Source organism: Schistosoma haematobium, chromosome 7 (genome assembly GCF_000699445.3).
Source record: "Schistosoma haematobium chromosome 7, whole genome shotgun sequence".
NCBI lineage: Eukaryota > Metazoa > Platyhelminthes > Trematoda > Strigeidida > Schistosomatidae > Schistosoma > Schistosoma haematobium.
Window position 1 is genome coordinate 15,300 of NC_067202.1, and position 15,817 is coordinate 31,116.

Below are 15,817 nucleotides of genomic sequence, written 5' to 3' on the forward strand. Positions count from 1 at the left end.
AGTAGAACTGCCTTGACGTTCGTATTGAAGATTCTCACTTTGATATTGGTTGAAAGTTGTTTTGAGTTCCATATGTTCTTCAATTTTCAGTGAATATTTATCAGTGAATATTTAATTGATGCACCACCTCATCCTTCAAATACTGGCAGTACAATTAGAATATTTAATGATATGGCATATATATAAATGACCAATATGATTCATCAGTTGTTATGCGATGTTTACGTATTTTATAACCATTGACACATTCAGCCTCAGGTTTTCAAAAGGGAATATACCTCACAGCATGGAAATTCACATGTCGAGTTTCTGACTGGATGAGATTATTTATACTGCTACTATGTTTAGTAGGATGTCAGAATTCTCCGGAAACCCAAGGCCATCTAAAATACTATAAAAACCTAGATATTCTGTACATAAACGAATCACTGAAGATTTTGATGAATGTTCTTTTAAGAAAACTAATCAACATAATCGTGTTCCTGTTATATGTCAAACAGGAATACTGGAATATATCTGTGTAATATGTGAAACAGCGACTGGTATATACATGGATGTCACTGTTTCATATTTTCCTACCATACCTTATTCATTCCGATATTGCCTTCTTATTATGTCCATGGACGCATTTAACTCGACTAGAGGATTAGTAACATCCATCGCTAATCGACGTTATTTACTCTACTGCAGCTCATCAGAGTATGTTCAAATTTCACCATTGTGTCGGCACCACCGACTAATTTATTATTATGTTCTACTCTACTTATTTTCACGATTTATTTAGTTTTCATATCCATAGACAATTTATTACTGTTTTCACAATATTTCGAATTGTTCATCACGAACGTATTATTTTATCGTTCAGACTATCACAATATAAATGCATGTTAAATTTCTGTGCGCTGATTGATTTGCTTATAAATCGCATGCTAATTTTCCCATTTTTTTCCCATGCCTTAACGATATTCACGTATTCTTTTACATAAGTATAACACATTCGTATCATATACTCAGCCGTCATGTGTCATTGTGCATCACCAGGCCTAGGACAATTTTCTCCTTGCTTGTTAACACCATCCACATACCGATTTGATGTTATTTACGAAAACAGACATTTTTTTCAAATGTTCTATTTGCTACAAGGGGGCTATGTTGTGTCAGTTGATATGTTTAGCTCATATACTTTATTCTAGCTTCTGTACAGGTCAATTTATTCATTCTTCATGAGAGTCACATTTTAACCATGGTAATCATTCGCTTATCAAACCTTGACTGTTTTTATATGAGCGCATATGTGTGTGTATACTTCTTACCCTACTCATCACATGTCTGTAACTTATTTTTGTGTGACTGTAAATATTGATTAACGCTTGGATAAATGGAGTTGGCTCACAAACCTTCTCCACTGCGCGTCATTCCTCTTCACTTCTCCGATACTTTGTCTGGATCAAAGATTGTATGAAATACACGTATTCGAAATTCATTCTCGTATTTGACTTATTGAATTCCGTTATTGACTAACGCGATTTAAGTCGATGAAATATACGACGTTAGGCGACATATATATTTCGACAGCAATCAAACATTCGATCTAATTGGAGTCAGATTCCGGGTCACTAAAGTAGTGAGCTCGTCGACAACATCGTGCGGTCTAATTGATGTAAAATTGACGCATCACCAAACCCTAACCGAAATGTTCGTTTGTGTGTATCATGCACTAGATACATAAGCAGTTTTCATCTTCAATACTTGAATACTCGTCTGTTGGTATCCATCAGAAATATGGTCAGTTTGTCTGGTGAGATGTGTCGGTTGACCATGGTCTGCTTGCCTGCCTGTACTCAATACGCGTGGTCGAACTCGGGATTCGAGCACGAAGCACAGGTGAATTAAGCATTTGGCATACATGACAGTAGTTTGATACATTCAGACGATGTTGTCTGTCAGTGGGACTAGGGAACGGACTGTGACTGGTCGGTGTTGTGAATGAAACGAAGTCTCGAAGTGACACGGAACAGAATGAGAATGTGGTGTTAGTATTGTTGTTCATTGGTTGTGATTGTGTGTTTGTCTTAGTATATGTATGATAGTCGAGACTGTATGATGTGGGTGATTGTGAAAGTGAACGTTTGAGGGTGAGATTCGAAGTCATTCCCATTTCAGACTGGTGCCTGAAACCAGCACCTTGGACCACTCAGCCACACGAAGAATGACCGACAAACCGTAACAGTAATTCATCAATATCAACATTCCATTTCACCCTTATCTAAATACACTATACTATTCAGGACAACACTACAAACGACACAATACTCATGGACACATGCACTATTAACATCGGACCTTCTAACCCTAACTCAAGCCTAACCCTAACCTTTGCCTTTAAACTTTCTCCGGTAGTCACTGTGTTGCACTTTCTGACCTGGCTATAGTTTTTTTTATATAATTCGTTTTATTTTAACTGTGAAATAACTTTTATTGAAATGTAAATATATATCATTTGTTTATTGTTCATAATTGGAATATATATATATATATATATAGATCCAAACATATAAAGGCTCAATGAAGTATTCTCTTTATTGAATGTTTGCTGATACCTTATAAACTAAATTAAAAATTATCATTTTTTGGTGGTGGGGGGGAAATTAACGGTCATTGAATGTTATAGTCGATATGTATTTTACACACCAATTCTAATGATATCCATGTCATGTATCTTTATGACTCTTTGGTGTAATGGAAAATCGACTAATTTTATGCAAGGAACCATAAGTTAAACTTTTGCGTAGTACTGGAGTTGGTTGACTAGACTGTTCAGATTCCATATTATGCGATGTACTACTTCTAATCAATTTAGGCGTTTGATGACTCATGCTGGAGGAGGATGAGGGTGAAAATGAAGAATATTTAAATGTCAGCCAACGTACTACTTGTCTTGGTGAAAATACTTTCATTGTACGAACTGAAGGAAATCGTTTCATTCGAATTTGTGGTGATTCTGTGTTCTCTAATATATTATTTGTAAGATCATTATCCTGAGTTGAACTATGTCTTCGCATACATGATATTTGATTAGTTGTCTTTGATCTCAACATTTGTGTTAAAGTTAATTTTTTCGATGTAGTCAATGTTTCATGAATATCTACAATGACTAAAGGATTCTGGAATTCTTCAGATGGTCTCGATAAAGTGATAAGGGTTGGACCTGATGTTGATCTCGTTTGTCGGTTGATATTTTGGATTAAACCAAGCCACTTTCTCATAATTTCACTGGTTTGAGCCTAAAACAGGAAACAATGGGAATAAGTTTATGATTGTCATTTATAATACGTAAACATGCTAAGAAATATAATTCTAAAATAAATGAATCATCTGTATGTTCACTGTTCGGGTGTTATACTGTAGATCACAGATCAATACGAAATTTCCTAATCTGTAAATGTTTTACACTGTTATTTAATATCACCGGCTGAAAATTCTAAAGAAGGAAAGACAAACCGAAATATTGACACTTCAATCGAATTTACATCTATGGAAGCTCCACCTGGAAGCGTTGGCAGGTCCTGTAGGATCCATATTTATCCTCATTGGCATCAGGGCTCTTGTAAGTCACCTAGCAATGTCAGCTGTTATTGTTTGGGTATTTGCTAACAGCGGTTCGTAGATTTCTGATAAAAAAGTAACGACGTCTCCTATCAATCTTCACTGCCCAGCTGGTTGATAGAAAACAGAAGGCAATCGAACATGGGTCCTATCGCATTTTAAATGATCTTCCCAACATAGTGTTTTTATTTATTATATTGTACGAGCCAGAGTCTTGAATAAACAGTTCAAGTATCTGGACATGGAGAAACGTTATTCTGATGGCCAGTAGGAACTCGTTGGACAACCAAGTTGTCATCTTTAAGACAAGCGTTAACTTTTAAATTAGCCAGTAATAAATTGACTCCTGACTTCTTTTGTAGCTCAAGTTTTAACTTCCATTGATAACATTATAATTTTCTACACATAACGTGGAAATGTGCAGGATGTTCCTTACTTTAGAAGATACTGTTTAAGTTCTGGTCATTCTACAGTATCCCCAAAGTTTTACTTTATGTTGTGATTCTCAACAAACTTATTACCGCAATAAACTGACCGGTACAAAAAACTGGTTGCAATTTATATTAATCCCTAGTATGAAGCTAATGTAGTGTCAATTACTATGTTAAGCCCATATATCTTATTCTAGCTTTCGGACATCCCATTTTATTCATTCTACTTGAGCCATACTTTGACCTTGTTATTTATTCGCTTATCAGTCTTCACTATTTTTATACGAGCGTATATGTGTGTGCACATCATATCCCATGACTCATTGCATGTCTGAAGCTTTATTTTGTCTGACTATAAATATTGAGTAACGCTTAATTGAAATGGAGTTGGCTTCCCAGCCATCTTCCATACGTGTCATCTTGCTTTGCTATGTTTCATTCGCTCCATGTACGAAATATATGTATTCACAAATCAATTCTCGTTATTCGACTTATTTAATTCCGTTATTGGCTGACGCGATTTAAGTCGACGATTATATACGAGAATAGGCGATAACAACCATTCGTACGATCTTGAAGTCAGATCCCTAGGCCACTAAACTAAGATAGGTCCAAGTTTGTCAGAAAACGAGAAAGTATTCACGATCACTGCTTTCATATTGTTTGATGACAAGAGGAACTTTCTTGTCCATTGCTGATAGTAAAACAAAACCAAAACGTAACATCATAGTAACGAAAACGTTTGATTAAAAGATATTCGTTGCTCGTTTTCTTATTACCATATTGTATTCACAGTAGCTCAGTCAACATATCAACATAGAATAGACGATAATTTGGAGATATATTTCAAATTAGTGACTAAAATCTTTTCTCTATAGCCATTTTCTTATAATAAAATATTAAAACAAGGCGTTACGCAGTGTACCATCTAATGAATTCAGTGTATTTCAAATTGAAGCGGAGGAAGAAATTAGGAAGAAGCGCTAGAAGTGGATAGGACACACATTGAGGAAAGCACCCAACTGCGTCACAAGACAAGCCCTCACATGGAATCCTCAAGGCCAAACGAAGAGAGGAAGACCAAAGAACACATTACTTCGAGAAATGGAGATAGACATGAGAAAAATGAACAAAAATTGGATGGAGCTAGAAAAGAAGGCTCAGGAAAAAGTGGGTTGGAGAATGATGGTTAGCGGCCTATGCTCCATTAGGAGTAAATGGCAGAAGTAAGTAAGCAAGCATGCCGAATTGATAAAAATAAATCGAGAGAATAAATATTCGGTTACAATTAATTTCTCGTCAATACTCTACACTAATATAGAGATTTTTAATTATTTATGCAAACCAATACAAAATAAGTGTTAGTCAAATAGTTTAACAATCACAATATTTTTTACCAAATATTAGAAACAATCAGATGATTAAACCATTGGATTTCTGAACATCGCTTTGCATAGTTGACGAAAGATAAAATGAGATATTAAGTTGATACGGATCAGGACCCACATTTTACCTTCTAGGTTTATCGATAGAACTTCATCAACCCTGTCATCATAGACTTTCAGAATCTGTCACTCATATACAACGAAAGCCAAAGTAACATGTGTCAATGAACCTGATCTGGTGTGCAGAAAGCCTTCATACAGTCTCTTCAGTTATCCTGGTCTTCAAGTCGGGTACTGTTGCATTACTCAAAAAATAAATATTTAGTTTTTCTGTCAGGTTTATTCAACTGAATTCCTCATTGTGTTTCTGCATAATCTGCCTTGAGTGCCAGATCATTTGAGTTTCTGTGCATCTGTATTGGGTTATTTAGACAGTTGTAGTTTTAAAAACGACACTAAACATTCAAAAATCATTTGCCTAACTTCACAGTGAGTTAAAATCCGGTTCATCACATAATTCATGTTATATTTCAGTGTAGATTGATGATGTTCAAATGATCAAACATAATGAATGACAATTATCAAACGAACTTGGAATAGATACCGAGCTCCGGTAGCCGTAGATGTAATGCGAAATGTATTGGATCGTTTCGTATAATCCTTTGTTTCACAAGCAGTTAATAGATTCTGTCCCACCAATAATCCAGTCTCTCCACGAAATGTATTGGATTGAGGACTTAAACACAAAATAAAATGACAAAATGTTTTTTTAGAACTTGAGAATGAAATTATTTCCTCAAATAACTATTTAGACAAAGTGAAGAACTAATGCAAATTTAACACGTTATTCGGCTCTAACGGATAATGAGTGGACTTGGTAAAGGTGGAAAGTCTCGTGCTAAGGTGAAAACGCGATCAGCCCGTGCTAGTCTGCAGTTCCCAGTTGGTCGTGTCCATCGCCCCCTTCGCAAGGGTAACTACGCAGAACGTCTCGGAGTTGGTGCCCCTGTTTATTTGGCGGCTGTCCTCGAGCACCTGGCGGCTGAAGTTCTTGAGTTGGCTGACAATGCCGCTCGTGACAATGAAATGTGTAGTGTTATGTTCCATTTATAATTGGTGACAGTTCAATGAAGTGGCCATGAATAGTTAGATCATTGGTAAAGCAAATCATGCATATCGATTTATGACAAGGTTTCAATGAGTAAGAGCTAACTATTCTCCATTGAATTTGTAAGAACTAAGCATCCAATAAAAACGAAATTTTTTGTTTAAAATAACCACATACTCCCAATTTTAATCATACGATCTACGAACGCTTTATCCCAAATGTTTGGAATATTAGTGAATTTTACGAATCATTTGACTGGTGATTTGTACAAACCACGAAATAGTTTAATTTGTGTGCAAATTGTAATCGTTTAGTATTTTCTATATAAATATCATACTACTTTAACATAATCTAAGTAGTAACATCAGAAGCCCATCAAAATTTACGGCTTCTCGTGAACTTCGGAAAACACTATTTGATCAACTCATGAATTGGTATAAATAGTACATGAGGGTATTTCATCCGTACTACAACTGGCCTGAGATGTGAAGTACTAGTGACAGAAAAATCAACAATGATGGGTGAAATATTTTACATTTCAGTATAAACATGTAAACTCACTTATCTTCATTGTAATCAGATTTGTTTTTATAGGCTAACAGCTGTTTAACTGATGTATTTAAGACCATATAGAGTTCATACCAGGAACGATCACGAGATTTACAATTATGATTAATCCACTCGTGTTTTCTCATTAAATAGTCACTTATAGAATCTATAAACAGTGTTTAAAAGAAATGATGGAAGTAAATTGAATAGCCTAATGAAAGTTAACATTTAACGAACAAAACATTACGCTTGGAAGTCATTTAGTAGTCATACCGTAACTTATAAATTTGATGCCTATAAAATTCGGCAATCATTGCTCTAGTCTACATATATGTAGTACAGAAAACGCGTTCAGTTTATCTGAACATCCTACATCAATTGAAAACATGACTCAACTGGGAGAATTATAACAGCTAGTAACCACTGAGAGATTAATCAAACTATAAATCAAATGTATTAGTTTGTCTACTGACTGAATAATAGCCTGGACATCTATCGTGTGAACAATGACGTCATATATTGTATTCTGATATAAAGAGAGAGATATTCTATGATTAGATTTATCATCCAATTCAACTAATTTTCAATTATCAGAATGGGTTTTGTGGAGATTTTTATAAATTTCACTGATTGATATCATGAGCCAATTGAAGCTAAACCACCACTGGAAACCTAAAAGCACTGGACGGCCGTTTCGTCCTAGTATAGGACTCCTCAGTGGCAGCGCGCATCCAGAATTATCACAGTTATTTAATATGTGAAATTTTTGCATCTGTAACAAACGTGAAACACAAGCCTTTAAATTGTTTCATTTTATCAAACAATAACTTTTATCCTTCTTTTACCAAAGTATACTAAGTGAAATAATATTTTGAAGTATTCTAAGTATATGACTAGATTATAAACAAACTTTCACGTTAGATGGTGGTTGGAGGAAGTCGACAGGAAACTCTGGACCCGAGTTTCGTGCTACTTGGCACTCGTCAGCAAGGTGTATCTGTAATCTTGAGGAAAGTGGTGCTCTCTGGCGGATTCGATGTCGTGTCACCCAGCTTCATAGTCAGAGACGTTACCACTGAGCTACCCGAGCAGCGACTTTCATGTTATCATCTTCATTATCATCATCATCAAGGAAGTCGAGTTCAAATAGCATAAGTAAGGTATTTGAAAAACGTGTAAGCAATGATGTTACTAAATGTGGTTTTATATTATTTGTAGCTGATAGAAAGTCTTGAAATGAACTGAAAATCCTGTTTTTCCCACTTTTTTCTGTGATCATATCAAATAACCAGGAATTTTGAAATGTTTAGTTTAGTTAAACTACTTTTTATAATAAATTTTATTAAATTAAAACTATGTGTGTTATATTAAACTACTGAATGAAAGATTCTGACCTTCTGCCACCTCCCAACTAACTTCAGGTGAATCAGTAGTATCCTTTACATTCTCATCTGTCATCGTGTCGACATTCTGCTTAGAATCATCGAGATCATTTGATGCATCTGTTTCATTCAATTCATAGTAATTTAAAAGTGTTTGTATATTTTCTAGATCCGAACTGTGAACAATATTCACACAACTTATTGGCACATTCAGCATATTTTCTTCGATCTCAGCGAGTTCAAACTAAAATAAATTAAGAAAGTACATGTAACATGTTGATAAATGATGGAGCCAAAGTGGGTGGGCATATATATTCTAGACTGAAGAAAGTAATATGAAAGAGATGTCTGCCCTTCTTAATGAGCTTTTGGAAAAAGTTAAGTAGTCTAAAGACATATTGTGAAATGTGAAAAATAGTAAACTTAAAGTCTTAAACTGTGAATGTGTATTAAAATTTAGATTCCATCTGTTATTCTTTAAAAGAGAATGAGATTTAAGAAATCACTATTAAAATGTTGCTTAACTGCGGTGATCGGACGAGAACCGGTGCTTTCAACGTGGTATGGTCGTCGGCTTTTTTTTTATCTAACCAGCAATATATCCTCTGCCAGGGAAGTCTTACTCACTACCTTCTCGTGGCCATAGTGTTGTTTACGAAAATGAGAGAACGAAATGCGAATGTCCGGCGCTTTAACCGGGTTCCAAACTAATGGTGCACATGGGCTCCAGGATCCAGAAGGAACAAATGGCGTATGAACCAATTGTTGGTCACCGGCTACCATGTGACTGCATCTCCTTACGTTGATACACTGCCTTGTGGATCAGACATTCAGGTCGAAGGCTAAGGGGGTGTCCCCCTAAGAAAACCACCTGCTTCTGTTTGGGCACCCGGGCAATAACACAGCCCTCACACACATCGAATGAGATATGTGTGGCACATATGTATTTGGTGCCTCCTTGTACCAATATCTATGTGTTAAAATAAATAAAATAATAAACTGTCAAAATGACTAAGGTAACATTGAATTAGTGCTTATGCTTTATTGAAATATTATTCAATGCATAACGTCATTAGTCCACTTGCCTGGTCTAAAATATGTCAATTTCGTCAGTCGAAAATCTAAAGTTCTATACATTTATGGAACCAAAAGTATTAACATGACTAGAACAATTGCTCATATAGTTCACTAAGAGTGTAATGCTTTGGAATGTTAACCTTATATAATTATAGGCAATGTATGTTTATGATTATTATGTCACATAAGCAATACTGACTGGATGATTCTCCCCACCTTTCACCGAGCTGAATAAACACAATGATTGATCACTTACTATACAAGTCATAGAACATTATTATGATGAAACCCCGAACATTATACTTCAGCTTTTCTACCCCCCCCTTGAGAAATACACCACCCACTTCTTAATATAATCTTGAGGAGAACATCATCTTATCATAGTTAAAGACTAAAAATAACTCAGGATTTTGTGCATTCTAACAGTAATTCACTAGTGGTTGATACTTTGTATTGCGTTCCAAAAATGTTTCAAAACATACAGTAGCTATTTGAGCACTTTTCAAGTTTGACTCTAATCTTTACTTGTATAAGAGCCTTCACATTGAACTTGTCGCATGATATTACTCAAACGCTTATTTCCAAGTATCTTTGACTTTAGCTATTAAAAGTGAATGCAATAAGTGTCGATTTGAAATAGAGAAAAACGTCCATTTCCTTAATTAGTAATTTACAACACTTTGAAATGGTATCAAGTTGAACTAGACATTGACAAAAGCTTTACTGAGTTTCATTTCATACCACCATCTAAATAGACAAAAGCAATTACTTTACCAAAATTTAATACTCAACGGATGTATTACTGATAACATAGCTGAAGGTAGTTGTGCTTATAATCTACCACTAGGTCAAAAAGTACAATTTTTTATTGATTACTGGAGATAGATGATATATATATATATATATTTGTATTTATTTCATCAGTATAACCTTTTAGGCCAATATTTGTTTCTGGATAACAAGTGAGAAATAGTGGCCAGTGGAGTTCAGCCAGGTCTGTTGTGAAGACAATGGTGGATGTGTCACTCAATTTCATGGATTAGTTGAAGTTAAACATTAACAGTGTTAGAAGTCGGCTCAGTGGTCTAGTTGTTGAGTGCTCGCACTCGAAACGAGTAGGTCCTAGGTTCGAATCTCGCAGGGGCGAGGTCGTGGATGCGCACTGCTGAGGGGTCCCGTAATAGGACGAAACGCCCGTCCAGTGCTTCCAGGTTTTTCACAGTGGTCTAGCTTCAACTGACTCATGATCTTAACTATTGAATAAAAAAGGTTTTAAATGTGACATTTAAGCAAACCTTTGTAAGTTGTTTAACTTTTTCATATCTGCTGATTTGTGGCAAAGTATTCCGTTCCAAAACATTTAATCGATCAATTAATATTTGTGTTTCCTTGATAGAATCACCCATATCTAAACATTCCACTTCTGCTGAATGAAGTACCAGCCAATGTTCCAAAGAATCTGCGACACTTGATAAGAAAAATAACAAATACATGTACGCAAATGATCATAGGATAGTCGAAATTAGTAAACAGACTGAACAGTTGTACTATTTCTTCCTATGACTGATGAACGAATAGTTAGAAAACGAAGCAAAAATAATATTTATGTCACTATCACACCATAAAATGAGATAAAATAGTTCAACTTTCAGAGTTAGATAAATGCATATAGGCCACTCGGATTATGAGCTGACGTTTGAAATGTTTGAATCGATGAATCAGTTTAGCTGACTTGAATTATAGATGGTTTCAACCCTCTTCATTATCTAAGGTTTATTTCTCAGTTCATTATTTGATTGATTATGTTCACACTATTTGCCAATAGAAGTATTAAGTAGTCATTGATCTCAATACATCTGAAATATTTTCAGTATAATGTTAAACCTCTGTCACTTTAAAAGCATTACAATTTGACTGATTACACTGATAACCGATTCGTTAAGAAATATGAACCTCTGATTAATGAACTAATTATGCGTGAATAATAAGGAGGACCCCAATAACATACCAAAAACAAGTGTAAACTCCTCCCGGGTTGTCATTAGTATCCTGATTTAAATAGAATTTGATACCTGAATCATAGAAGCTAAAACTTTGAAAATATTTTTGTGAAAAAGCTCGAATCATAGGCATTGATTTCCGAAATTAACCACATACGTTATTCGAAATGATTAAAGCAGTGACAGACAGGTTAGTTGCGAAAAAACGCCAGTAGTAGAAACCCTTTGAAATGTATGTTTAAATGGATGACTAAGTTCAAATTCAAGAGTATTTCGTGTGAAATGTCTAACAGACCTATCAAATGATTGTGTGAAATAACGAAACCATTAATTGACTGATCAAATTTCAATAGTACAAGAAGTCAGGTAGTGATCAGTTATCATTTAACTCACCTTGCAAACTCATTAATACTAAGTTGTAATTCTAGTCGTTCATATATTTGATGCCATTTCTTGTGCAAATTATACCATGATGTTACTACCTGTGTCATACGTAACTGAAGATCTTTTATTATTTGGTCTTCTTCATCGCTCATATGACTCTCATTTTGTAAATCCATTTGATTTAATGCCAAAGATGATGAATCTGACTTCTGACTGTAATTTGCATTTAACCTCACAGATTCAAGGTGAGGATCAGAGGAAATTGATCTAACTGTTGCGATTCGACTGTGTTGTTCAGATTTTTCTATAATACAATGCTTGTCAGTAATATTCACATTTTGTAAGGTATTATTCCGGAACTTTTTCTGCTGTTCACTGATCTTACAAATTTGTATTTCATCAGCTGGATTATTAGTTCCATGTTGTTTTCCCATTTCCGTTTTCGAATATAACTGGGACATTTCGTATGGCTGGTGGCACTTTTCATATCTTGACTTATCATATTGCATCAAATGTTGTTTGAATGAAGCTTTCAGTCTTTTACCTTCTTCTAAGTATGAGTTGACTTTGTCATTTCTAGCATTTAGTTCGGCTCGCAACTGAAGTGCTTGACCAATGGCAAATTTTATATTCTCAGTTGTACTGAAATATAAAAAGGATAATGTTTTATAAACTTTAGATCATTTAGAGTAAAAACATTGGTGAATAACTATGGAAAATATTTGAAATATAAAAGTAAACATAAAACCTTGTTAAATTCACAGATGAGCAGACTTAGCAACGAAATTGTTTCAAACTTCATTGTTCCTGCATGTACATACCAATTGCCTTATGTTCCCGTTCTTTCCTTCTTGATCTTCTTGAGATCCTGCTGCCAGACATTCCATTGCTAACTAACGTTATATACTACTTATGTTGATACAAGTAGCATGAACCACACTACATTCCAGTGCTGTTTTAAAAATTATGTTTTTTAAAGTCACGCAGTTAGTTTCTTAAAAGATACTTTGAGGCAATGCTATTGAACAAACCACTGACATTGATAACTCGCTAGACATGGTTAAACTGCGTGAAAATGCTTTATATTTATTACTTTACTCACTTCAAAATTAAACATTAGTTAAGTTGGGTGGTTAGTTCAGCAGTTGTTGGGAATAAAAATCTAAATTTTATCTTACTGAAAGTTAATTTATCACCCTTATGATGTGTGACAGAAAAACCTTGATTCACTATTGAGAAGCTCATAGTTTTTGTTTAAGAAAACCGGAATGCCAAGACTTTAGCAATTGATAGTTTGACAATAATGTAGATAATTGCTGTTGTTCGAAGAAAGAACAAACATAAACAGTTCGGTTGATAATGACCTAACAAATTCAAATATCTGAAATGCTAATTAAAGATTTTAAAGCAAACCGCAATATTTGCTGTAAACCAGTTGGTTTCGATATAATTATACTACTTATTGTGATTAGAAATGATAGACATTGGTGGAGATTTGTAGCTCAGGTGGATGATTTTGGTGAAGTTTTGTTCTTTGAGCTGGATGGTTTGATCGTGACCAAAACTCCACCAAAATGATAGAAATTATCTGGAATAAATATAAAGTTTTATAAATGCTTTAAAGTAAAAAGAAATAAATGATCACAAGAACTATTGAGTACCATTTGTTTGGTACGAACTAACAGAACTAAAAACAACTGTTCAACAGACTCCTAAATGAGTTAGGAATGGATGCTGAAAAATATGGAATTATAAACTACTATTTTTAATATATCCGTTTGATCATGTCTAGAAAACTGTTGAAAAACAAAAAATATTTGTAGTTAGCGCTCATTTCGTGTGGAAATAACATTGAAAATTGCTGAACATTCGAACATTGGACTCCTTAGTATTGTTTGATATCTAATCCCCAAGTGGTCGAACCCAGATCATACAGATCTTGCGGCCATTACATAATATTCCGGCAACTGAACTAATAATATTGCACTACCAATATCAACTCCTGGTAGGGTCACGGATGAGGACTTTTGAAATGTTCTATAATAGGATAGAAAACTGTTCATTGTCATCTGAATTTCGACTAACATCTAGCGTCATAGAGTTCATGATAGGCTGAATTGAACTAAGTCCATTCTATCTATTCAGGTCTCTTCACAGGATACAATACATTTGCAACTTCTGTACGATGAGGACTAGATAACTGGAATTCTTTGTATTATTATTATTATTATTATTATTATTATTATTATTATTGAAATAGTGTTGATTATTGTTCAAAGCAAGGCAAAGGGAAAATATCCATAACAGATAAGGATTTATTTCATCAACAGCAATACGTAAACTATATTTTTAACCAATTACACCTTTGAGAGATGCCATGATGACCTTGATAGTGTGCATCTAATAATTAGGACTAAATGAGGGTTATAAACCTGTTTGAAGAATTAGAATTATGATTTACAGTTGATGATAAGACTAGGCATTAGATTTAGGGTTTTCATCGTGATCTAATGCCAAGATGCTATTTCGTCAAATGAATGAGTGAATTTCGCGCCAAAATCCACGACCTGTTATCTTATGCCTGATTGATTCGTTCAGAAACATTATCGTTTATTCTTTCTGAAAATGACAAATGATTTTACATCACTCCTAGTTTATACTTTTTTCTTGTTTAGAAACTTTAATTGATAACAAATTGGGAATAAATTGGCAATCAATAGAAAGATTGAAAACATAATAAACGGAGGTAGATTAATCATTATTGAAATGATATATCTATCTTTTGAATTAGAATTATTTAGATCTATTTTATACTGACTACATGATCAAGAATGTTTCCAGGCCCTATTTAGCTATTCATAGTGTACACATATGTACTATTTTCAAGTGAACGAAATACATCTATTAAGATATAGACCAGAGGTAAGCTATACCATCATAAATATTATACTCTTTTTCTCTTAATCCTTGGATGTTTATTACCTGATGTTATGAAACAATACTCGTAATTTACAACTGTAGATTGATAGTGGAGAACTGGTAAAAGCTATGCCAAAATCAGATTTATAAAGAATACTAAAATGTTTTTGAATGATAAAAGTCTTCATTCTTGAACTTTTAAATCATGATATCATAAATGAAAGAACAATTACTACGTTCAGTCCTGGGTGATTGACTGAAATCTAACGAATACCGTTGGTAAGAATAGGTTGATTATGAATACAGTGGTCTTGAGTGCTGTTAGACGTATGAGGGAGGTTATCACTTCCCGGTTGCACACACCGTGGAAGGGTTCTTCTGGAGATATCTCAAGAAAGAAATTGGATTAAAGGTGGTCTTAGTGACCTGAGAGCGTGACCGCAGTGCTCAAGAGACAACTGCTTGAGGTTGGTCACACACGACCTTTTTATGAGTTTTTTGTGTGAGCTCCGTACTTGTTAAGACCTTATCGCCGGAGACGGATATCCGTGGGATAAGGCGAGGTGTGCATTTTTAGGGTCGACCTTTTCTAACCCCACTCCTCGTTGTGGGAAGGCAGCATCGCTGTCATGTTGGCTGTCTGAAGGAAACACCTTACTGCTGTCACACCTCTGTACAGTCAGCAGTACGACTTCACCTTCGGACCTTGGGTTTGTTGCTTTTAGTCTTACCGCTCTTCAACCGACCTGTCTGACATTATAGGACCTTGAGGAACGGTTGTTCTAGCCAGTATAGCTTGGTGGCTTCATCACGATAGGTAAGCCCAACCATGTCAAGTTAGCAACAACGATCGGAGTTGGCAAGAAATAACGATGTAAACTAATAAGATTAGTAATCAACGATTTTATTGGTTTTCAAAAATTCATAGAGCTAAGACGATTGCATCGGAAGTTCCTGTCGATTTGGCAAAAATTAA

At 34.8% G+C, this 15,817-nt stretch overlaps 1 protein-coding gene across 1 annotated transcript in view; it reads right to left on the bottom strand.

The window, feature by feature from the left end:
• Positions 1-2,711: 2,711 nt before the first annotated feature.
• Positions 2,712-15,817, bottom strand: part of MS3_00011160 (uncharacterized protein) — a gene marked incomplete at both ends in the record, with an annotated part of 76,496 nt that continues 63,390 nt past the window's right edge. The window contains 6 exons of the mRNA XM_051219572.1: positions 2,712-3,284; positions 6,014-6,158; positions 7,092-7,245; positions 8,474-8,705; positions 10,834-11,005; positions 11,932-12,564. Of these exons, the coding sequence (XP_051064172.1) occupies positions 2,712-3,284; positions 6,014-6,158; positions 7,092-7,245; positions 8,474-8,705; positions 10,834-11,005; positions 11,932-12,564 (1,909 nt within the window). The remainder of the gene's footprint in view (positions 3,285-6,013; positions 6,159-7,091; positions 7,246-8,473; positions 8,706-10,833; positions 11,006-11,931; positions 12,565-15,817) is intronic.